Here is a 22971-nt window from a genome sequence, read left to right as displayed (position 1 = left end):
AAGCCTGTGTATTTTGTTGAAGTGGTAAAGGAAAGCACAGGGGAAGCTAAAAAGTTGCACCAGAATGTACAACTTCCTCAGGGGTTAGTTGACAAAAAAGTGCCAGATCTCTTTAAAGAATTTTCTTGCGAGGATAAGGTTTACTCATATATTCCAGGAGATTTTAAGAGATATGGAAGCATGTCAATCTTTGACGGTGAGAGATGAGGAGATATGTAATTCAGAAGGAGTATTGCCAGAAAAAGTGGTAATATGTGGAAGTCATGCTGAAAAAAGTACTGTTCCATTACATAAAAGTAAGATTGGAGAGTCCGGTGCAAAGTGGTGAAGTGGTTGTAGGAATTGTGACAATGCTGTCACTTTAAAAAGGTTATTTTGTCCTTTTTTCTTTAGGAGAGGTTGTAAAGGCAGAGGGACCGAAGAGTAATTGTTTAACAATGGAAGGGGAGTGGCCAGTTCTTCCAGTTCAGATTTTTTTCTGAGATAGTAGGAACTGCAGATGCTGGAGAATCCGAGACAACAAGGTGCAGGGCCGGATGAACACAGCAGGCCAAGCAGCATCATAGGAGCAGAAAGGCTGACGTTTCGGGCCTAGACCCTTCATCAGAAAAGGGGGAGGGGAAGGGGGTTCTGAAATAAACAGGGAGAGAATGGGAGGCGGATAGAAGATGGATAGAGGAGAGGATAGGTGGAGAGGAAACAAACAGGTCGAAGAGGCGGGGATGGAGCCAGTAAAGGTGAGTGTAGGTGGGGAGTTAGGGAGGGGAAAGGTCAGTCGAGGGAGGACGGACAGGTCAAGGGGGCAGGATGAGGTTAGTCAGTAGGAGATGGGGGTGTGGCTTGAGGTGGGAGGAGGGGATAGGTGGGAGGAAGAACAGGTTAGGGAGGCAGGGACGAGCTGGACTGGTTTTGGGATGCGGTGGGGGGAGGGGAGATTTTGAAGCTTGTGAAATCCACATTGATACCATTGGGCTGCAGGGTTCCCAAGCGGAATATGAGTTGCTGTTCCTGCAACCTTCGGGTGGCATCGTTGTGGCACTGCAGGAGGCCCAGGATGGACATGTCGTCTGGGGAATGGGAGGGGGAGTTGAAATGGTTCGCGACTGGGAGGTGCAGTTGTTTATTGCGAACCGAGCACATCAGACGGTTGCAAGCTTCAGTAACTGATTCCTACCTGACTTTCTCTGAAATATCCCTCTGGATATTGTGCCCTCCTGCCTGTAAGAATCTGTGTTTGAATTTACGTTTTTGCCAAGGGGTGTGTAAATGGGATGTTACTTTATTGGCACAGTTAATTAGTTAAGTTGCTGTATTGGATTGGTTAGGTTTTCCAATAGTTAAGTTACTCTAAATTTTGCTTTCTTTTGTTAGTGTTTCAACTGTAGTGTTTAAATAAATTTTGTTTTGTTTTGCTTAAACCGAGCAATTTGACCAGTTGCATCACACCTGGAACACCCACTTCACAGTGGCCTTTAAAATAAGGAAAAAGTTAGGGTCCAGACTACCTTCTTAAAATATTTTGAGGGGCTGTGGCCCGGTCCATAACAAATAATAGAGCAATTCTCAGTTTCAGGAATACAAGTTATCCTTGGCAATGATATAGCCAGATCACAGGTGGGAGTATTGCCTACTGTGGTTGAAAAGCCAGTGGAAAAGCAGGCAACTGAGGTATTAAAGGAAGTATATTGTGGGATTTTTCCTGACAGTGTGATAACAAGGTCACAAAGCCACAGACTGAAGCAGGAGGACAAATCAAAGAATAAAAATAAGGAAGTTGAAGCACATTTGTCAGAGACTATGCTTGATCAAGTGGTTGAGAAAAAACAAGAACAGGTGGAGGATGAAGTGGATATTTTTAGTTCAGAGAAATTAACTAAATTATGACAGAAAGATGGAAAACTGAAGCAGTTGTATCAAAAAGTGTACACAGAAGAGGTATCTGAATGCATCCCAGAATGTTACTATCTTAAAAATGACATCTTGATGAGGAAATGAAGACCATCACATATTCAGGTGGATAAGAATTGGGCAGAAGTTCATCAAATTGTATTACTGATGGGTTGTAGAAAGAATATTGCGGGTAGCTCATGAATTTACCAGTAGCAGGAAAACTAAGCCAAAATATGAAAACATTTTTACTGGCCAGGATTGCCAGATTTATTTAATTTAACATGTCATACGTGTCAGGTAATTGGAAAACCTCAGGCAGCGATAAAACCAGCATCTTTAATACTCATTCCCGCATTTGAGGAACCTTTTGCAAGGGTCTTAATTGATTGTGTTGGCTCCCTACCTAAAAGAAAAAGTGGGAATCACTATTTGTTGACTATAATGGATGTGTCTACTAGATTACCAGAGGGCATTCCATTATGCAGCATCATGACTAAAAGGATCATAGAAGAGTTACTCAAATTTTTACTAGATACGACTACCCACAGAGATACGATCAGATTACGGTCAAATTTTACATCAAAATTATTCAGTGAAGTTATGGATAGCTTAGGAGTAAAACAATTCGAATCCACCGCGTAGCATCCAGAATCGCAGGGAGCATTAAAATGGTAGCATCAAACTTGAAAGACCATGTTGAGGACTTATAGTTAAGACTATCCAGAGAATTGGGATAAAGGAATCCAATTTGTACGTTTTGCATTTAGGGCTGCGTCAAATGAATCTACCAAATTCAGTACATTTGAATTATTTTTTGGGCATGAGGTGAAAGGACCACTGAAATTAATTAAGAAGAATTAATTTATTAATTCTGCCTGGATTGCTAGCTGGCTGGCTTCAGAGTTACAGCATATTTTAACCTGAATCCAGGGGTGACTAGAGGATAGTTCTTTGACTGTAACCTTCCCAGCATGCTCACACTCTAACCCAGGCTCGTACATACAGCTATCTTAGCCTGCACATGAGAACTTCAGTCCTACTAGCAGACTTCAGCAAAGATAAAATTAGCTTTTAAATCCCTGTTCTTGTGTATTCTTCAAAGGGAAAAACACAAAATTTTGTCTGTGGTTTGAGACGTAATCCACAGAGCATGGCTTGCAGTTGAGTGGGGGATTGTCGGTCCCTCATTGAACTGTGATGTCTTCTAACTACAAAGTTAATCAGTTTTGACTTGTCTCTCGCCACTTTGAAGGATTGTTGTTTGAAGTTTTCTTTGCGTCTTTCGATGTAACATTCCAGGAGTCTTTTTCTACAGCCAGCCAGTTAGTAACATCCACAGCCATTTGCGGCTGTATCAGGCCTCGTAATTACATTTTTTTAAAAAAAAGTTAAAAATGTCCATTGTACTTCTGAAATGTGGCCATGACAGATGTTACCCCACATTAAACAGTCTCAGCAAGCTAATAGTTTGCAATATTAAACCACTCATGCAGAAGTCTTGGACAATAAACAAAAATTTTACATTGAGAGGTTACAGCTCTGGATATGTGGTTACGTCAACAGCAGACATCATGTTTGTAGGGATTCTGGTTTGCGATCAGTAACCTGCTGATATTTAGGTGGTTTGAATCACTCCCGGATCCCTGGTTCTGACACTGGACTTAATTTAGGAATGTGAAGTGAAAAAGGCAGTAGGCAGGTGTTTCAGGACAAAGAATCTCTGCATTTATTAAATGCAAAGGTGAGTATATCACAAGAAATTAAAAAAAAGTAATAAACAGGGAAATAAAACAAAGGTGAATAAAAAATACAAGAGTTAAAATGGCAAATTCAAAACACTGAAACTGACACTCAATTATTTACTTAACACAGGCTAATTATTAAACATTATTTTCTAATTATTTTCATAATTACTAAACTAAACATTATTTTCAAACACAGATATTTTAATCAGACTTCCAGGCCTTGGGGTTCCCCGCACTGTCACCAACCCACCTTCCCTTCCCTGCTAACTAGGGTCTCGAGGAAATAGGCTCATCACTGGGGATAAACACAATTTTGAAATATGGCCGGCTGTTCCAACTCGCTTTAGCTGGTGTTTCAGTGAAGACTTCGGACGGTGTTCAGTCTGTTTTGAGAACTTGGGTTTTCTTACTTTGTGGTGGTTTTGTGAGCTGGTTTTCATCTCAGGATGTGTCCGAGGCCTTGTCAGTAATGTCAGTGGTTTTCGTTAGTCGTCATATCTGCTGGTTGTGGTCGGTTGCCATTGGTTCCCCAATATGGAACAGCCCTATGTTGGTAGGTTTCAGGGAGATAGCTGTGCAGATAGTTCTCGGGAAGAGTGGCTGTCTGGGAACCCTCTTCTGTCAGTAGCTGCGGAGATCACTCTCACTCTCACTCTCTCCTGGTTCGGGGCTAGCAGTTATACAGAGATAACACAGTGTACAGCTGGAGGAACACAGCAGGCCAGGCAGCATCAGATGAGTGGGAAAGTTGGTGTTTTGGGTCAGGACTCTTCTTCAGAAATGGGGGAGGGGGAAGGGAGCTCTGAGCTAAATAGAAAGAGGAGGAGTGGGGCTGGGGAAGGTAGGTGGGATGGTGATAGGTGAGTGCAGGTAGGCAGTGGTGGGGATTGGCAGTGAGGTGGGAGGAGCGGATAGGTTGGAGAGAAGATGGACAGGTTGTGTCAGGTCAAGGAGGTGGGGATGAGAGGGAGGGTTGGTCACGGAATGAGGCCGGGGGTGGAGAGATTTTGAAACTGGTAAAGTCCACATTTAGGCCATTGGGCTGTAGGCTCCCAAGGTGGAATATGAGGTGCTGCTCCTCCAGTTTCTGAGTGGCATCATTGTGACACTGGAGGAGGCCCAGGATGGACATGTTGCCCAGGGAGTGGGAGGGGGAGTTGAAATGGTTTGCCAACGGAAGGTGTTGTTGTTTGTCGCGAACAGAGCACAGGTGCTCTACAAAGTGCAGGTCTCTGAGCCTCCACTTGGTCTCACCAATGTAGAGGAGGCCACATCGGGAGCAGCGGATGCAACAGACCACATTGACGGATGTTCAGGTGAACCTCTGTCTGATGTGAAAGGTTTGTTTGGTGCCTTGAATGGAGGTGTAGGGGCAGGTGTAGCACTTTCTGCAGTTTCAGAGAAGGTGGTGGGGCTAGTGGGGAGTGTGCCTAGCAGTTATACAGACTGTGTGCTCCATTATCACCTCACGATTCTGTCTTGTCTATTGTGTTTCTGTTGTCCGCTTTGTGGTGAATTGGCTTCCTGATAGTAGGTGTAAATGTGTTTTGATTAAGTGGAATGTCCAGTATTTCTGTGAATGAATATTAATTGAAGTTGAATGCCTTGGTACCTCTGAAGAGTCCAAGATGTCTGAAGTTGTTGCCTTAGATCTGGTTCTTGTTCCTTTAGGGCTCAGGCATGAATAGGATTTCTAACTGAACCATGGTTCCAGACAGCTAGCCCCATGATTGTGTCTTCCAGAGCGTAGCCCAGCTGCCTTTCTTTTTGGTTTAAAAGTTCTGTTAAAAATCCAGGGGTTTAGGTCCAGTATTCTAAACGACAGGGATTTTTGCTCACTCCTACATGTTTGGAAGGCAATGGAGAACAATGTTGCCAAGCCACCGCCTGTCCAAATTCTCTGACATACAGGACATACTTCTCGACAAACAATGGAGGATGAAGATGGTGTATGACTAGTATGCAGGGATGGAATCACCTCAACTACATGTAGGACAAAAGTTCCAAGTCACACACTCCACAACAGGAACATGATTACCCACACAGGTTTCAAAAATGAATAGAGAGTCCAGGTCTTATGAAGTCATGACATCAAATAGAGAAAAGGTATAGAAACAGAAATTAAGTTAACAAAGAAGATATGAGGTTATGTCAGATAATAAATAAAACTAAGAGCCAAGCTCAAAACAGAAGACTCAGAAGGTAGGTGGAAAATTAAATATGAGTAACAGAGATGGTTTATGAAAAACGTTTGGCAGTTAATTTGAAAATAAAGACCAAAGTCTTCAAGAAGTGCATTAGTAGCAAAAGAGCGGTAAAACGAGTTGTCAGGCTAATTAGGGATTATAAAGGGAATTTACACATACAGGCGAGAGTCATTGCTGAGATGATAAATGAATGCTTTGTTTGTGAGGAAAATGCCGCCCAGAACACAGTGACAGAGGATAAAACTCAGTCACTGGAAGGGTTTAGAATTGATGAGGGAGTGCTGGATAAACTGTTGGCACTTTAAGTTGATAAGGTACCAGGATAAGATACATCCAAGGATATTGAAGGAAATTAAGGTGGAATTAAAGTGCCAATCATATTTCAATTTTTCCTGGATTTGGGGGTGATCCGTGTTCTAAAGAGGGTGTAAAGATCAGCCCAGCAATTACAGATGAGTCTGTTTAACAGTGTGGTGGGAAAAGTCTAGAAAAGAAAAAAAATCATATTTTTCCATCACATGGAAAACATGGGTTGATTCGGAAGAGTTTGCATGCAGTTTTTAAGGGAAAATTGTGTCTATATTGCTGGTGTTTTTTGAAGAGGTAACAGAAAGGGTTGATGCATGACTGTTGATAAGGTGTACAAGGGCTTTCAGAAGGTGTTTGATACAGCGCCATACAACAGATTCGTAAGGGAAGTTATAGGTCATGGATTAAACAGGAGAGTAGCAACATGGATATAAAATTAGCTGAGTGATAGGAAACAGAGTAATAGTCCATGGATATTTTTCAGGCTGGTGGAAGGCTAGTAATGGAATTTTCCAGGGGTTGGTATTGGGACATTTGCTTTTCCTGATATATATTAATGATCTGCACTTTGGTGTGAAGCGAGCAATTTCAAAATTTGCAGATGACGCCAAACGTGCAAGAATTGTAAACTGTGAGATGGACAGTGTGGAACTCCAAAAGAACATTGACAAGTTTGTAGAGTACTGTGGGCTAACAAGTGATAGATGAAGTTCAACGCAGGGAAGTGTGAGATGAGAACTTTGGTACACGGACATACATTATAAAATAAAGGATAGTATTCTAAAGGACGTGCAGGAGCGGAGAAACCTGGGTGAATATGTATATAAGCCATTAAAGGCAGTAGGACGGGTAAAGAGAGCTGTTAATAAAGGATACAGTATTCTAGTTTTCATTAAAAAGTATAAGCATAGGATACAGGGCAGGGAGATTATGATGAACTCTTAAGATATAAGACACTGTTAGACCTTAGCTGAAATATTGTGTACAGCTCTGGGCATTAAATTATAGGAAGAATGAGAATGCATTTAAGACAGCACAGAAGACATTTATGAGAAGGTTTCAGGGATGCGGCTTCAGGTCTGAGGAAAAATTGGAGAAGTTGGGTCTATTTCCTTTGGCAATGAGAAGGCTAAGAGGAAATGTGATAGGTCTGGACAGAGTAAATAGCAAGAAACTGTTCCCATTTGTAAATGGATTGAGAACCAGAGGTTTTAAAGTGTTTTACAAAAGAAACAAATATGAGGTCAGAAAAAGCTTCTTCTCACAATGAGTGGTTAGGGTCCAAAATGCATGGCCTAAGATATGTTGGATGCTGGTTCAATTGAGGTATTCAACAGGGTATTAAATGATAATTTAAAGAGAAACAATGTGCGGTGTTATGGGGAAAAGACAGGGTACTGGCACTAAGATAAAATGCTCAACGAGTCAATGCAGACATGACAGGTCAAATAGCCTCCTTCAACACTGTAACAATTTTGAGATTCTGTGAGGAATAGATGCCAGCTAAGGGAAAGTGTACAATATGCCAATTGTGCAGAGTGAATACAAAAGTACACACCTGTGTGACAACAGAGTGATGGAACACTAGGGTAATCAATGCACTGACGACCAACAGTAGCCAAGGGAAACACCCATAGTTCCAGAAGGTTACACCCTAACAAGATCTGGTCAAATTGCCAAAATGATAAATGGACTTTTTGATATCTGCATTTGTAAATTTTATGATCCCTATCTCTATATAACTAATCTTGTTATTACCTGATGTTTATGAATTTCAAATTATAGCACATGAGCTACCTTGGGAAAAACTATCATCTTTTAGATGATGTTCCTTTAAGAGCTAAATATGTAAATAAGTCAAGTCACCAGATGTTTTCAGAGGCTCACAGCACTGCTCAACTCTTGACACAAGCTGTGTCTAAAGAATATTCTCTACTGAATTTATTAGTTCATCTGTCAATAACACCACCGGAGATAGCTATGTAAACAATCCCCATATCTCATTTGCATTTACATTTAGATAGCACAAAATATTATTCCATCAGGTCTGCTTTCTCTCCAGGCATGCTGCCAAACCTGCTGAGTTTCTCCAATAATTTCTTTTTGTTTTGGTTTTCCAGCATCTGCAGCTCTTTCCTTTATAACATTATTACAGCCTTTTGCGCTCTAAAGGTTAATACATGGAACAGCCAATGTAAGCTTTTATTGAGGTTAAAAGGCTACAAGAGCCCATCCCAGCATAACCATCAAGGACTGGCTACACCTCACAGTATCACAGAATTGCTGTAGTGCTGAAGGAGGCCATTCAGCTTGTCATGCTTGCATCAGTTCTATTACGGAGTGCCAATCTCTGCCTTTCCCCACTTTGCTAGAAATTGTAAAAAAAAATCCCTGGACACTTCTTGTCCACAATACCTGTGATGTGCTTTTTGGTGCTGTAAATTTTCAGAGAACCTAGGTACACTATAATTGCTAAGTCCATCTGTTGCCTGGGTTATCAGCATCTGAAATATTACTGGGGTATTAATAAAGTTAGAGGATACAAGAGCTGTATGATATGGGCTTTCATGTGATGCGCCAGAGATTTCTCTCACTCTGGAGGTCATGCAAAATTCCCAGTACCTTCTTTTTAAAAAGGTCAGTTTGCTGGGTAGGCGATTGATCTCACCCTGTCTATACAATCCACAACACAAGAATTGGGAAAGAGTCTGTTATGTTCACTGCATTTCCTTCCCAGTCACAAATATGGGCTGTGTTGATTTGTTGTGCTTTGGGGCCTGTGCATTAGCTGACCTCCAGCTGCATGAGCAGGTTATGTAGTAGCACAAAAACAAAGTTGCTGGAAAAGCTCAGCAGGTCTGGCAGCATCTGTGGAGGAGAAAACAGAGTTAACGTTTCGGGTCTGGTGACCCTTCCTCAAGGGTCACCGGATCCAAAACGTTACCTCTGTTTTCTCCTCCACAGATGCTGCCAGACCTGCTGAGCTTTTCCAGCAACTTTGTTTTTGTTCCTGATTTACAGCATCCGCAGTTCTTTTGGTTTTTATGTAGTAGCACGTTAGGGTGTGCAATAAGCCCGTGTGGCTGGGCAGTCAGTATGAGCAGGTATGCACTGAGTATGAAATAGGAAGAACTGCAGATGCTGGAGTCAGAGATAACAGTGTGTGTGTACTGGGCATATAATGGTGTGCACAGTACTTAACAGGAGTGCACTTGTCATGTATTGGGTATTTATAGGAGTGCACTGGTCATGTACTGGTATGTACTGGGTATTTACAGGGGTGCACGTGTGCACTGGGTATTTACAGGACTGCACTGGGCATGTACTGGTATGTAATGGGTTTACAGAATTGCACTGGGCATGTACTGGTGTGCACTGGGTATTTACAGGAATGCAATGGGCATGTACTAGTGCGTAGTGGGTATTTACAGGAATGCACTGGGCATGTGCTGGTGTGTACTGGGTATTTACAGGAATGCAATGGGCATGTGCTGGTGTGTACTGGGTATTTACAGGAATGCAATGGGCATGTACTGGTGTGTATTGGGTATTTACAGGACTGCACTGTATTTATAAGCAGCAAAGATCATGAGACAGCGACAAGATGATAAACGGTAATAAACTGCCGGAGAAATTTAGCAGATCTATGAAGACAGAAACGGAGTTAACGTACCGTCCTGCGACCTTTCTTCAAAATAGAAGAAGAATGATAAACAGTCTTTAAGTAGCTGAGTCGGTAACATACACCTGACAGACGCTCACCAGCTCGCGACCTCCGGCGCGTCACTAACCGACAGCAGGCGGCGCGCGGATCCATACGACTGCCCCTGGGGCGGGGCCGGCAGAGCTGCGCGCGCACCACGGGAGGATAGCAGTTGGCGCCAAGGCGAGGCCGGAGTCAGGCCTGTCCCGAGCGGTCAGTGAGTGAGGGACCGACCTCAGGTCGGTGAGCGGTCAGTGAGGGAGGGAATGAGTGACCGACCCCAGGTCGGTGAGCGGTCAGTGAGGGAGGGAATGAATGAGTGACCGACCCTAGGTTGGTGAGCGGTCAGTCAGTCAGAGAGTGACCGACCGACCAACCCACCCCCGGCCCGGTGAGCGGTCAGTGAGTGAGGAGAGAGTGACCCCGGCCCAGTGATCGGTCAGTGAGTGAATGACCCCGACCAAGTGAGAGGTCGCTGAGGAAATGATCCTGGAAGGAATCGCTGGAGGCCCAGGCCCCCAGCAGGAGCCTCGAAGTGTCAATCTCGAGCCCACGCCGCTGCTGCGGGCCAGGCCCCCTGGCCTCCCTCAGATCCCTGGGGGAGCTTCAAGTAAGAGCGGCCTGACTCACTGAAACTAGCTCACATTCCCCGGTGCTCCTGCCACCGGGGATCAAGTTCCATCTTCACTTTTAACTTTTCAATGTAGAAAAAATTCTGTACCGCCTTAGGAGATTTCGAAGCATTGCAGATAATGAGGCACTTTCTAGAGCGTAATCACTGTTGTGATGTTGGAAATGGGACAGCCAAATTGCGCACAGCGACCTCTCTCAAACAGCAACGTGATTATCTGTGTGATGTAGATTGTCTTAAATATTGACAGATAACTCACTTGCTCCTCTTGAAAATGGTGCCATCAGATCTTTTAGAACTACCTGAGCAGGTAGTTCTACCATTAAACCTCTGTTTAATGTCTTATCTGAATGAAGCTCTTCAGATAGTGCAACACTGCTTCAAGTTCTGGAATGTCAGCTTGTATTTTTGTGCTAATACCTGGAATTGGACTCTGTGATTCAGAAATGAGCGTTATCAACTGACTTGCAGCTGATGCAAACAATATGACTTCTTTTTGTGTTTGTGATTTTGATTGAAGGAATATTTATTAGCCAGGATTTTGAGGAGAACGTAGCTGCTTTGAATTTGGTTGTGTGTTATTTGACTTGTCAGAGAGACAGCCTGTACTTAATGTTGGCTAGTTTAGTTGGCTGGTTTGTGCTGTAGCGTATTGCTAGCATGTGGGGTTCAATTCCTGCACCAGCTGAGGTCTCCATGAAGGGCTCAATCTTGACCTCACCCCTATCCAGAGGTGTGGTGAGGGCAGCCATGTGATCCTCTGGGACTATGGAGTCTTTAATTTTACTTAATGTTTTATTGTTAACGCAGCACCATTGAGAGTGCAGCACTCCCATTTGGATTATCAACCAAGATTACAGGCTCACATCTCTGAAATGGGATTTAAATCCCTGTGATTTCTGACTCAAGCAAAAGTGTCACCACTCAGTGGGCTACAATTACAATGTCCACTTCTAATCACAAAATCACAATACAAAATCAATTTAAGTTATAAACCATGAACGCCTGCTACTTTACCTACCTATCACACTGACCCCTCAACCACTCAGCTATCACTCTACTCCCTGCCCACACCCAGCTGCTAGCCTAACTCCTCACCCTTCAGTTTTAAAAGCGAGTCATATTGAACTAGAAATGTTAACTCTGTTTCTCTCTGCACAGGCACTGCCAGGCCTGCTGAGTTTCTCGAGTACTTTGCATCTTAAATTAGGCACCCTTTATTTTAAGTGCATGTGCACCAAAACTGATGCAAGTCAAAATTGGCTTTCTCTCTCTTTTAATCTTCCCCCTAAAGATAGAAATCTATAAAGGTAAATACAAGCAGATTCATTTCAAAAGCATTTACCTCTGTTAGTGGACTGTGGGTTCAAGTCCTAGTGCACATATTCCAGACTGTTTTCTTTTAATGTAGTATCCAGTGGAGTGCTGTAACTGCTGTCTTTCAGATGAGATGTTAAAACAAGCCACTGCCGGTCAACTTAAGATAGATATAAAGGAATGATGGCACAACTTTGAGGAGCAAGAGAGTTCCTTACTGTCTGCTGGCCAGTATTGCAAAAACAGATTTTCTGGTCATTATCTCATTTTTTGTGGGAGTTTGCTGTGCACAAATTGGTTTCAATGTTTTGACATTCCAACCTAAATTTAATGACAACTTATAAGTGCTTTAGTGGCTGTGAAGCACTTTGGGACTCCCTAAGATTGTGAAAGGTACTGCATAAATGTAGACCTTTCTACTTCTTTTGATACTTTCTATTTGTGTCAAAATCTTTGCTAAATTATCTCAGTGGGAAAATATTTCTATAAAATTTCCATTATTCACACTATAAATGCACAATAATTTTACAGTGGAAATAGACCTCCGTAATAAATATTTTTCTTAAATTCTTTTTAAAAAAAAGTCTTCCTTTCATCTCTAATTAGCATTCAAATCCAATACCTATTCAATGTTTGAGAAACTACAGTATATTTTGGTAGCTATCCTATTTCATATGTATCTCATGTTTATACATTGCAGATATACCATGCAGGATAGCATCAAATTAGCCTCATGTGGGGATGACATTAAAATCTGGGATTCGCTTTCAATGACAGTGGTGGAACAGTTTAACCCTCACAAGAAACCCTGTGAAGTAACTTCCGTTTGCTGGACTGTTGATAATATCCTTTGGAGTTTACTGCTGTCAGTAACTATTCCATTTATGTAATCGCTTGATATTAGACAGTCCTTTGGGAATGAGGATAACTGGCTTGCATTCTAGTTTGATGGGTTCTGAGATAATTGTTGGGTTCAGTGCACGATCTGGGAGGTTGAGGGGTGACCTTATAGAGGCTTATAAAATCATGACGGGAAGAAATAAGTTGAATAGCAAGGATCACCAGGGAGGGAGAGTCCAAAACTAGGGTGCTTATTTTTAAGGTGAGAGGAGGATGGAGGGTTAGTGTGTGGAATGAGCTGCCACAGGAAGTAGTGAATGCAGGTACAGGTTCAACATTTTAAAAAAAAAAAAAAATTTGGATAAATTCATGATTAGGAAAGATTAGGAGGGATATGGGCTAAACCCCAGCCAAATGGGACTAGTTTGGTTTGGAAACATGGTAGTGTGGACTTGCTGGGTCAAAGGGTCTGTTTCCATGCTGTATGACTCTGTGGCAGTGCTCGAAGAGGTGGATAGATGAGTTGTTGGGAGGTTTGTACATGCGGCTGATCTTGACTTCACATGTTCCTGACAAAAGCCTTTAGATGTGTTTGGTGCCTTCCAAATGACCACCCCACTATTTTTGGATGATCTCAAGCAAGGGACTTATGACAGTGAATGGGAGTGTTTTAACTTCTTCGGGATGCTTTGAGAACCTGCCCTTAAATGTTTTCACTGTCCTCCTGGAGTCTCCTGCCATGACAGAGTTATAAGGTGTGCAGTTACTTCTGGAGTGCAGTACCAAGCATGTGGAGCTGGTTTTCAGTGGTTAGTGTCTCAGTGCTGGGCGTGTTGCCTTGGGAGAGGACAGTGTCGTTGGACAGCATTTCTTGACACTTGATTTGGAGGATGGTGTAAAGACCACTGATGGTCCTCAGTGTTCTGAGGTGTCTGCTGTTCAAGTCTCTGTAGGAACATAGGGATCACTGTCACCTGGTAAACCACCACCCTCATCTCAAGATTGTTGAGATTCGGGTCCACAAGTCCTCTGATCCGCTGTTGACTTGAAAAATGAGCTAGCACATAAGAGGCCACAATGAATTTCATCAGCTGTACCTGCTTCCATCAGGTCAAGGCTCCCAAGGTATGAAAATAGTTTTATAAAATAATAATCTATTAAAAGGACTCCAGATGATTAAACTTTCATAGGAGAAACATAGAAACAGACAGCAACATAGTGTCTTTAAAAAGCAGGTTAGAATGATTTGTTTAAGTCTGTGTTTGATCCACATGATCTTCAGCTGCCAGATTCCCATCATACTACTGGAATTTGAAGTATCTGTCTCGTCTTTACATTTTATTTCCACTCTGCAAGTTTTTGCTAGTCTTTTCCTGCCTCTATTCTTACCTTTCAGACCCCTTAACATCTCTGGGTTTTCCTCTGCTTTTATCATTTGTTCCATTTTATTAATAGCTAATGCTTCCATGACTGCCTATTAATTCTATATTCTTCAATGTTTGAATTCCTCTGAATACCCAAGTCAAGGCTTCATTTACAAATTTTGTTCTTCAGATAGTAATTTGGTTCCAATAACAAGGCAAAATAACTTTTTGTTTCTAAAATCATTTTACCTTAATTTTCTCCACATCAGTGTTTGGTGAGCTCATCAAGTAGTGGGGACAAAATAGTGCTGTCATCCTGCAGATCCACCCCAGTTCCTATAAAAGATCTTGCTGAAGGGGTAGGTAAATATTTGTTTCTGTAAAAATTAATTAAGATTGGAGAATAATGCTTGAGGCAACTTTTTGCAACTAAGCTTTATTAATTTAATTAAAATGTCTTCCATTTATTCAGCTTGTATGTCTGTTTTGATAATCAAATTTTCTTTTGTTCCACAGAAAAAGCAGACATGTCTAAGTCTGAATTCTAATTCCAAATGTATTGTAAGTGGAGGTCTTGATAATACAGTCAATATCTGGGACATAAAGTCGAAGAGACCTCATAGGACACTGAAGGTATTCTGTCCAACAACAGTCAAATGTTAGTGAATATTTCAGTTTCCTGTGCAATACTGAATATGTCAAAAGTTCACCCTCATTCTCAACTGAAATTAGGAGCATAATTTGAAAATAAATTACATACATAAATGGAGATGTGGAGCAATTTCTTTGCAGAAAGTCGTGAATCTTTGGATTTTTCTATGCCAGAAAGCATTAGAGGCTGAGTGATTAAAATATTCACGGCTGAAATAGATTTCTGAATAGAGAAGTTAAAGGCTATGAAGAACAATCCTAGTTAATGTCGGGATCAGATTAACTTTGACCTTATCGCATGATGGAGCAGCCATGAAGGGCCTACGCTTTTCTTTCAACATTCTACCACAGTAAGAGTTGTCCATTCCCTCTCAAACAGAGGCAGGGGAATCAGAGTAACCTGATCGACATCCTTATTTGTGTCCATCCTTTGCTGGATCATGACCCTTGTGCAAAAATTAAGGGTAGTTTTCCACCCCACCTCACCATGGCAGCCTTCTGTCCATCAGGAGGACTGATGAAAGCAGCTTGATATGCTAGCAAGAAAGTGAGAAGAGCTTGTAATTCTAAGGTAGATGATGTATCGGCTGGGTAAAAATATAAAAAACTGGTATGACAATTGTGTGATTATTACTAGACTGATTAGAGACCTAAATTAGTAATCCCTTGGACACAAGTTTACATCTCACCATGGTATTTCATTGAATTGATTTTAATTTTTAAAAAATTAAAATATAACACTTGTGGAAGTGATGATAAAACTGTCACATTGTTGTAAATGTTCAATCGGTTCACTTGAAATGAAACCTATCCAGCATACCTGGTCTGACCTGTGTCTCCAGTTGCATGTATGAGTGTCTCACGACAAGTAATTGACTCTTAACTAAATTCTGACCTTTTCGGCGACGTCCATGTCTTTTATATATCATGTGAAGAATTTAGAATGGGAAATTTGGCTTACACTTTTTAAATATTTTAATTTCGACAATACAAAATAAGAATTCTAATGGGATAAAAAGCAAAACACTATGGATGCCAGAAGGCTGAAATAGGATCTGTTAATGCTGGAGAAATGCTGTGGGTCTAGCAGCATCTGTGGAGAGAGAAATGGTAGAAGACTCTTATCAAACTAGAAACATTGACTCTGATTCTGTCTCTGCAGATGCTACCGGACCTGCTGAGCCTGTCCAGCACTTTGCATTTTAAATAAAGACAATGAGACAAATAAAGACAAATATTCTGATGTGACCCCAGATGGAGTTAACAGTTTTGGAAACTAATTATACATTGTGTGCTTGAAATGAATTTTGTAGCATATTTATAAGTTTTAGTTCCAACGTTGACAATTTCCTTAGGATCAAACACATGGGCAAGTTCTTAAGGTCAGTTAAGATGGGCTATTAATGCTGTTTGTTGGTACGCAAACTAAATAAGGCCCTTAGAATCCTACGTCATTCTATCGTAGAAATAAATAACAGCATGAATGAAATCTACAAATGTAAATACACATACTGTTTATGGGAGCGGTTGAGTCTACAAGCAGGCATAAAACAGATATGAGCTTGTATAACCTCATCTACTTCCCTTCAACATTGTCACTTTTACCTTTCTGTTCACCGAGTGTTTTGTTCGTAGAATTATGAAATACAGATGAGACCCTTTGGCTCATTGAATCTGTATCACCAAAAGAATATGCCACTACCTACACTAGTCCCACTTTCCTGCACTAGGCCTATAGCCTTGAATGCACCAACACTTCAAATACTCATCCACGTACTTTTTTTTTTAAAGATTGTGAGGTTATTCACCTCGACTACCCTCCCAGGCGGGACATTCCAGACTCCCACCACCCTCTGGATGAAAAATGTTTCCTTGAATTCCCTCTAATCCTCCTACCTTTCACTTTAAAAGTGTGGCCTCTTGTTCTTGACACTACATCTAAGGGGAACAGTTTTCTATCACCGTTTCCGTGCCCTTCATTAGCTTTCTACATCTCTATCAGGTCACCATCTCTGCTGCAAAGGCAATGATCTGAGCTTACCCAGCTCTCTTTGCAGCTGAAATGCTGCATCCTGGGCATCGTCCTAGTGAATCCTTCTGCACCCTCCCCAGTGCAAACACATCCGTCCTACATTGTGGTGACTAGAACTACACATAGTACTCCCACCTGTGGCTTAATAGCTGTTCTGAAAAGGTGCATCATAATGTTCCTGTTCTAATAACCTATGCCTCTACTGATGAAGGCAAGCTTCCCGTATGCTGCCTTAACCACTCTATTAACCTTCAGGGATCTGTGGACAAGTATTCCAATATCCCTGTCGTCTTCTGAGCTCCCTAGTGTACTGCCATTATTCATTTCCTTGTCTTGTTACTACTTCAAAATGACATTTAACACGGTTAAATTCCATCTGCCATTGATCTGCTCATCTGACCGATTTGTTCATATCCTCCTAAAACTTAAGTCCTCACTGTCAACCACCCGGCCAATTTCGTGTCATCTGCATATTTACTTATTATCCCCCTGACATTTTCATCTACATCATTTGTGAATGTCATAAACAACAAGTTTCCCAGTACTGATCCCTGTGGAGCACCACTGGACACTGGCCTACAGTCATGCAAACTGTCTTCTACCACCAGCTCAGTCTCCTGCTGCGCAGCCAACTTTGGATCCAACTTGCCAAACTATCCTGGATCCCAGGAGCTTTTCTGTTCTTTCAGTTTCCATGTGGGACTTTGTCAAAGGCCTTGCCGAAATCTATATAAACAGCATCAAGTGCCCCAGCCATCATCTACATACTTGATCAGCTTCTCGAAAAATTCATTCAACTTTGTTAGGCATGACCTCCCTCTGACAAAGCTATGCTGATTACCCCTGATCATACCTTGCCTCTCTAAAGGGAGATTAATTTTCTCCTTCATTATTTTCTCCAAAAGTTTTGTTGCCACTGATGTGAGACTCACTGGCCTATAGTTCCTTGATATAGTTCGACTACCCTTCTTGTAAAGAGGAACCACTTTAGCTATTATCCAGTTCTGTGGCACCTTCCCTGTGACCAGAGATGATTGAAAAATTTGGATCAGGGTCCCTGTTATATATTTTCTCCTTCATCTCCCACAACAGCCTGCGATACAACTCATCCGGATGTTGGCACTTGTCCACTTTTAAACCCACCAAAACTTCCATACCTCCATGCTTCTTGTATCAAACTGCTCAAGAACTTCACTGTCTTCTTGAATTCTGTACTTGCATCCTTCTCCCAAGGAGAGTACCTCAAGGCATTCCAAACCACTTCCACACTGTAAAATAATTATATTCCTATTTATGGTAGTCTAACAAATTAATATACCATTCTTAGTAGTTTGACATTGAAATTATCTTTGCTTTGGTTTTTTTAACATTTGCTGATCTAAACATAGCGTCCATTTATAGTAATCAATATGTGTTTTGCAGGATCACAGGGAAGAAGTCAGTAGTGTATGTTTCAATTGGAATGACTACTATATAGCATCGGGTTCTCGCAGTGGTGACATTATTGTACACAGTGTTACAACTAATATTTCTAGTGCTCCATTTGGTCATGGTAAAAGTCAGGTATGTGCTTTCTTCAGCAGTACTTAACGTTTACAAATTTTTAAATGTCAATTTCCCTAATTTTGTAAACTGGCTTTATAATAGAAATAAGAATTGTTTTGTCAGATGTAGTTTAGGACTTCTTTGATTCAGGAACGTATTAACTTTGATCTTGATTTGAAGCAACTTTATTGGAATAACTTGCTGGATGCACTGAAAGGATTTTGGAATCAGATCAGTAATAATTTTCAAAGAGGAATTAGATTAATATTTCAAGGGAAGAAAAATGGTACTAACTGTCTCCGTGATTGAATTTTCGTAGGCACTTTGGTAAATCTTTACACCACCTCCATGTACTTCGAGCACTGATCATGTAGGTGTAGCACCCACTTTCCTTAGTATTGGTTGCCCTTGAATCGAAGTCCATTTTCCACACCTTGTTTTTGTCATGTATTTGTCTCTCTAGTCTTATCTACGCTGCACCAACTTGCTGTGGCTTTGATAATAATCCAGAGATTATTACCTTTGAATTTCTGGTCTCTTGTTTTGACCCAAGTGGATCTCAGTTCACTCCCTCAGAGCTACTTTCCTAGTTCTACCTAGTGTCATTGATGCTTATGTGGACCACGACCATTGGATCCTCTCTGTCATGCTGCGTGTTCCTGCCTAGGCCAGAGCATATATCCTGAACATTGGACCTCTGGGCTCTTGCTGTCATCAGCAGAGAGATGTTGAACTGATGTAAGGAAAAATTTTCTTCTTTGCCTTAAATGGGCGAATAATTATTTTTAAACAGTGATATCTAGACTCTTGCACAAGGTAAAACTTCCTTTCCACATCTACGTTTTTGGGATCCCTCAGAATCTTAGATATTTCAATAATGTTGCCTGTTCTAAACTTAACCCTACCCTTTCCTCATAAGACAACCCACCATGCCAAATATTAGTTTTAGTCTCCTTATGTGAGGAAGGAATGTTCTGGCTTTGGGGGCAGTGCAATAAAAGTTTACCAGGCTGTGTCTTGGAATGCAGGGCTGATGTGAGAAGAGAGTGTGGATCTGATAGGTCTGTATTCACTGGAGTTTAGAAGAATGAGGGTAATCTCATTCAAACATTATAAAATCCGAAAAGGACCAGCCAGGATAAATGCAAGGAGGTTGTTTCCAGTGACCAGAAGTGCAGAACTAGGGGTCACAGATTAAGGATATGGTGTAGGCCATTTAGGACTTCAAGGACAAATCTTTAAACCAGTGAGTGAGGAGCCTGTGGAATTTTCCCACAGAAAGTGATTGAGGCCAAAACATTGAATGTTTTCAAGAAGGAGATAGACATCATTCTTAGGGCTAAAGGGATTAACGGATACAGCAAGAAAGCAAGGATGCTGAACTGGATGATCAGCTATGTTCATATTGAGTGTTGGAGCATGCTCAAAGGACTTCTCGAGCAACTGGGGGCAATAAATAAAGAGGCAACAACTAGCAATAAATGCTGGCCAGTCAGCGACACCCATGTACCACAAATGAATTTTTTTTAAAAAGTCCTACTCCTATTTACTTTATTTCTATGTTTTTTTAATTGGTAAATCTTCTCTGAACTGCTTCCAAAATATTTACATTCTTCCTTAAATAAGGATACTAATATTATATTCTGCAGATGAAGTCTCACCTGTGCCCTGTATAGCTGAAGCATTATCTCCCTATTTTTGTATTCAATTCATCTCATAATAAGCAATAACATTCTATTGGCTTCCTTAACTATTTGCTATATCTGCGTTCTAACCTGTGATTCATGCACGAGGATACTCAAATCCCTCTTTGTTAGAGCACTACTCTATCTTGTCATTTAGATAACATGCTTCTTTTATGTTTTTCTTGCCAAAAGTGATAATTTTACATTAGGGGTGGCACGGTGATTCAGGGTTAGCACTGCTGCCTCACAGCGCCAGGGACTGGGGTTCAGTTCCAGCCTTGAGCAACTGTCTGCGTGAAGTTTGCACGTTCTCCCCTTGTCTACGTGGGTTCCTTGTGGGTGCTCAGGTTTCCTCCCACAGTCCGCATATATGTAGGTTAGGTGGATTGGCCATGCTAAATTGCCCATAATGTCCAAGGATGTGCAAGCTGGTTGGATTAGCCATAGTTAATACAATGTTACAGAGATAGGGTGGGTAGGCGTGCTGGATCTGGGTATATGTTTTTTGGTGGGTTGGTGCAGACTCAATGGGGCAAATGGTCTCTATCTGCACTGTAGGAATTCTATAACAGTTTTATAATAATTTTTTCACATTGTACTCCATTTGTCATGTCTTTAACCTACATCCCTTTGTTACTTCCACATGTCCTCTTCACAATTTACTTTAACTTTGTGTCATTAACAAATTTAGCAACCAGACCTTCAATCCCTTCATCCAAGTCTTTTATTTAAATTTTAAACAGTTGATGCTCCAGTACTGATCCCTGTGGCACACAACTGTTTATATGTTGCCAACCAGCAAATGACCCAATTATGTCCAGTGTTAGCCAGCCAATCTTCTATCCTTGCCAATATGTTATCTCCTATACTATGACCTTTTATGTTCTGCAATAACATTTCATATTGCGCTTTATCAGATGTTTTCTAGAAATCCAGTTGCAATAATGTGTTGCTGAGTGCTTGAGACAATATACAAGTTATGTGTAAAGGATAGAGGTGGTATGGTAAGAGGCAGAGAGCAGGTCCTGATCATTGTCCTGAATTGTGTTGTTTTAATTTAGTGGTTACTGCTACCCTGGGCAAATATTTTTGCTGTTTTTCTACTCTTCTAGCAGCTGCTGAACTCTGGGAGATAGTTACGTTTGTGTTGCTGTTGAGTTCAGTTCCAAAAATTAAACTTTCCTGAATGGGAGTTCAGTCAGCAATGTAGTCAACTAGTTCTTTGTCCTTCTCCTCATCAGAATTATGAGGAAAACTAAATACTAACCAGAGGTTTGGTTAATGAGTTCTCCTTTCAATTATCATATTGCTCCCAACAAAATGTTCCTTTCCTAATATTGATACTGAAAATCTGCACGTTGATCTGTCAGCAAATTGGGATTGTTGAATGTTGCTATGCAGAATACTAGAATATTCCTATGCAGTGACTGGAAAAATGCATTGACATAATTGACCTCACTTTAGTCTTAGTATCATGGCTAGCAACTGGTTACACGTTGCTTAATATATAGTATCAACTAAAACTTAACAATGTATGACAACATATTTACCATAAGGTGCTCTCTTCATAAATTGGATTTACTTTAAGCAAAACATGCTGGAAATAGTCATCAGATTAGGTAGTGCCTGTGAAGAGGAATAGAGCAAATGTCTTAAATCAGTAACTTGTTATCACAGAATCCCTACAGTGCAGAAAGAGGCCATTTGGCCCATGGAGTCTGTACCAAACCTCTGAAGACCATCCCATCCTATCCCTGTAACCCCAAATTTCCCATGGTTAATCCACCCAGTCTGTACATCCCTGGACACTGCAGGGCAATTTAGCATGGCCATTCACCTAACCTGCACAACTCTGTGAAACCGGAACATCCAGTGGGAACCCATGCAGACACGGGGAGAATGTGTAAACTCCACACAGACAGTTACCCAAGGCTAGAGTCCAATCCGGATCCCTGGCACGGTGAGGCAGCAGTGTTAACCAGAGTTGTCAAGTGCCAACCTATCAGTTCTTTAGAAGTATTCTTTGTTTCCAGGTTAGATTGCACCTGGAGTACTTGGTCTCCTTATTTTTGGAAAAATATTATTGCCACAGATGGAGGGCAGCAAAGATTCACCAGACTTATTGTCAGGATGGCAGGACAAACTGAGCCTGTGTACTCTTGAGTTTCAAAGAATAGGGGATGATCTCATTGAATTTAGAAAAGACTGAAAGGTATAGACAAGGTAAATGCAGGTAAGATGTTGCCCCTGGCTGATGAGTTTAGAACCAGGGAGCACAGTTTAAAAATAAGGCGAGTGCCACTTAGGTCCACAATGAGGAGAATTTATTTTTCTCAGAGGGTTGTGAACTTTTGGAATTCTCTATCCCACAAGGCTATAGAAGTTCAGTCTTTGAGTATGCTCAAGGTAGAGATGGATAGATTTCTGCTTACCAATTGCATACTGGGTTATTGGAATGGGGTAGGTTAAAGTTATGGTAGCTTTTGATCAGCCATGATTCTATTAAAAAGAGAGGCAGGCTTGACAGGCTGAATGACCTATTCCTGTATTCCAGCTGAACTGACAATTTAAATGTTAAAAAAATGGTATTAGTTCTTTCATATTGTTTGGAGAAATGTTTCTATTTCCACTTACACATATCAAACATTTCTGTTTGATTTTCCTTTCCTTTGTCAGCCAGTACAAAATTTAAAGTATTCCATCTTCAAGAAAGCTTTGTTGGGAAGTGTTCATGACAGTGGAGCTGTAACTCTTTGGGATGTTAATACACAACAACCTTACCACACCTTTGAAAATGCTCACAAGGCTCCAGCTTCTGGACTTTGCTTTTCACCAGTGAATGATTTGTTATTTGCCACAGTTGGTTTGGATAAAAAGATCAACTGCTATGACACGTCCAGCAAGATGTGAGTATGTTTTACATGTCTGGCAATTGCTTTACATATCTTAATTATGTATCGTCAGTACTGAAACCACAACTTTTCCTGGAAGGAAAAATAACTTCACTGGATGTGCATGACACAAATTCAAAATGCATAGGTGACTCAGACTT

The 22971-nt window shown here is 41.2% G+C and overlaps 1 protein-coding gene and 1 long non-coding RNA gene across 6 annotated transcripts in view; one reads left to right on the top strand and one right to left on the bottom strand.

The window, feature by feature from the left end:
- The first annotated feature begins 9928 nt into the window (after nucleotides 1-9928).
- nedd1 (NEDD1 gamma-tubulin ring complex targeting factor) overlaps nucleotides 9929-22971 on the top strand; it is a 44807-nt gene continuing 31764 nt past the window's right edge. Inside the window, exons 1-6 of one of the 5 annotated variants that reach the window (XM_048610304.1) lie at nucleotides 9929-10093; nucleotides 12503-12645; nucleotides 14271-14365; nucleotides 14523-14639; nucleotides 18112-18252; nucleotides 22596-22825. In XM_048610304.1, coding sequence (XP_048466261.1) covers nucleotides 12510-12645; nucleotides 14271-14365; nucleotides 14523-14639; nucleotides 18112-18252; nucleotides 22596-22825 — 719 coding nt within the window. In that variant the 5' untranslated portion in view covers nucleotides 9929-10093; nucleotides 12503-12509. The other 4 variants (XM_048610301.1, XM_020529271.2, XM_048610303.1 and 1 more) reach the window with 4 other exon arrangements.
- LOC125485773 overlaps nucleotides 15609-22971 on the bottom strand; it is an 86129-nt gene continuing 78766 nt past the window's right edge. Inside the window, exons 4-6 of the long non-coding RNA XR_007264470.1 lie at nucleotides 21470-21545; nucleotides 17847-17957; nucleotides 15609-15750 (exon numbers count right to left, since the gene is read on the bottom strand). This is a non-coding gene — a long non-coding RNA (uncharacterized LOC125485773). The remainder of the gene's footprint in view (nucleotides 15751-17846; nucleotides 17958-21469; nucleotides 21546-22971) is intronic.

Source organism: Rhincodon typus, chromosome 22 (genome assembly GCF_021869965.1).
Source record: "Rhincodon typus isolate 14 chromosome 22, sRhiTyp1.1, whole genome shotgun sequence".
Lineage (NCBI taxonomy): Eukaryota > Metazoa > Chordata > Chondrichthyes > Orectolobiformes > Rhincodontidae > Rhincodon > Rhincodon typus.
This window is presented reverse-complemented; position numbering and strand designations above follow the sequence as displayed.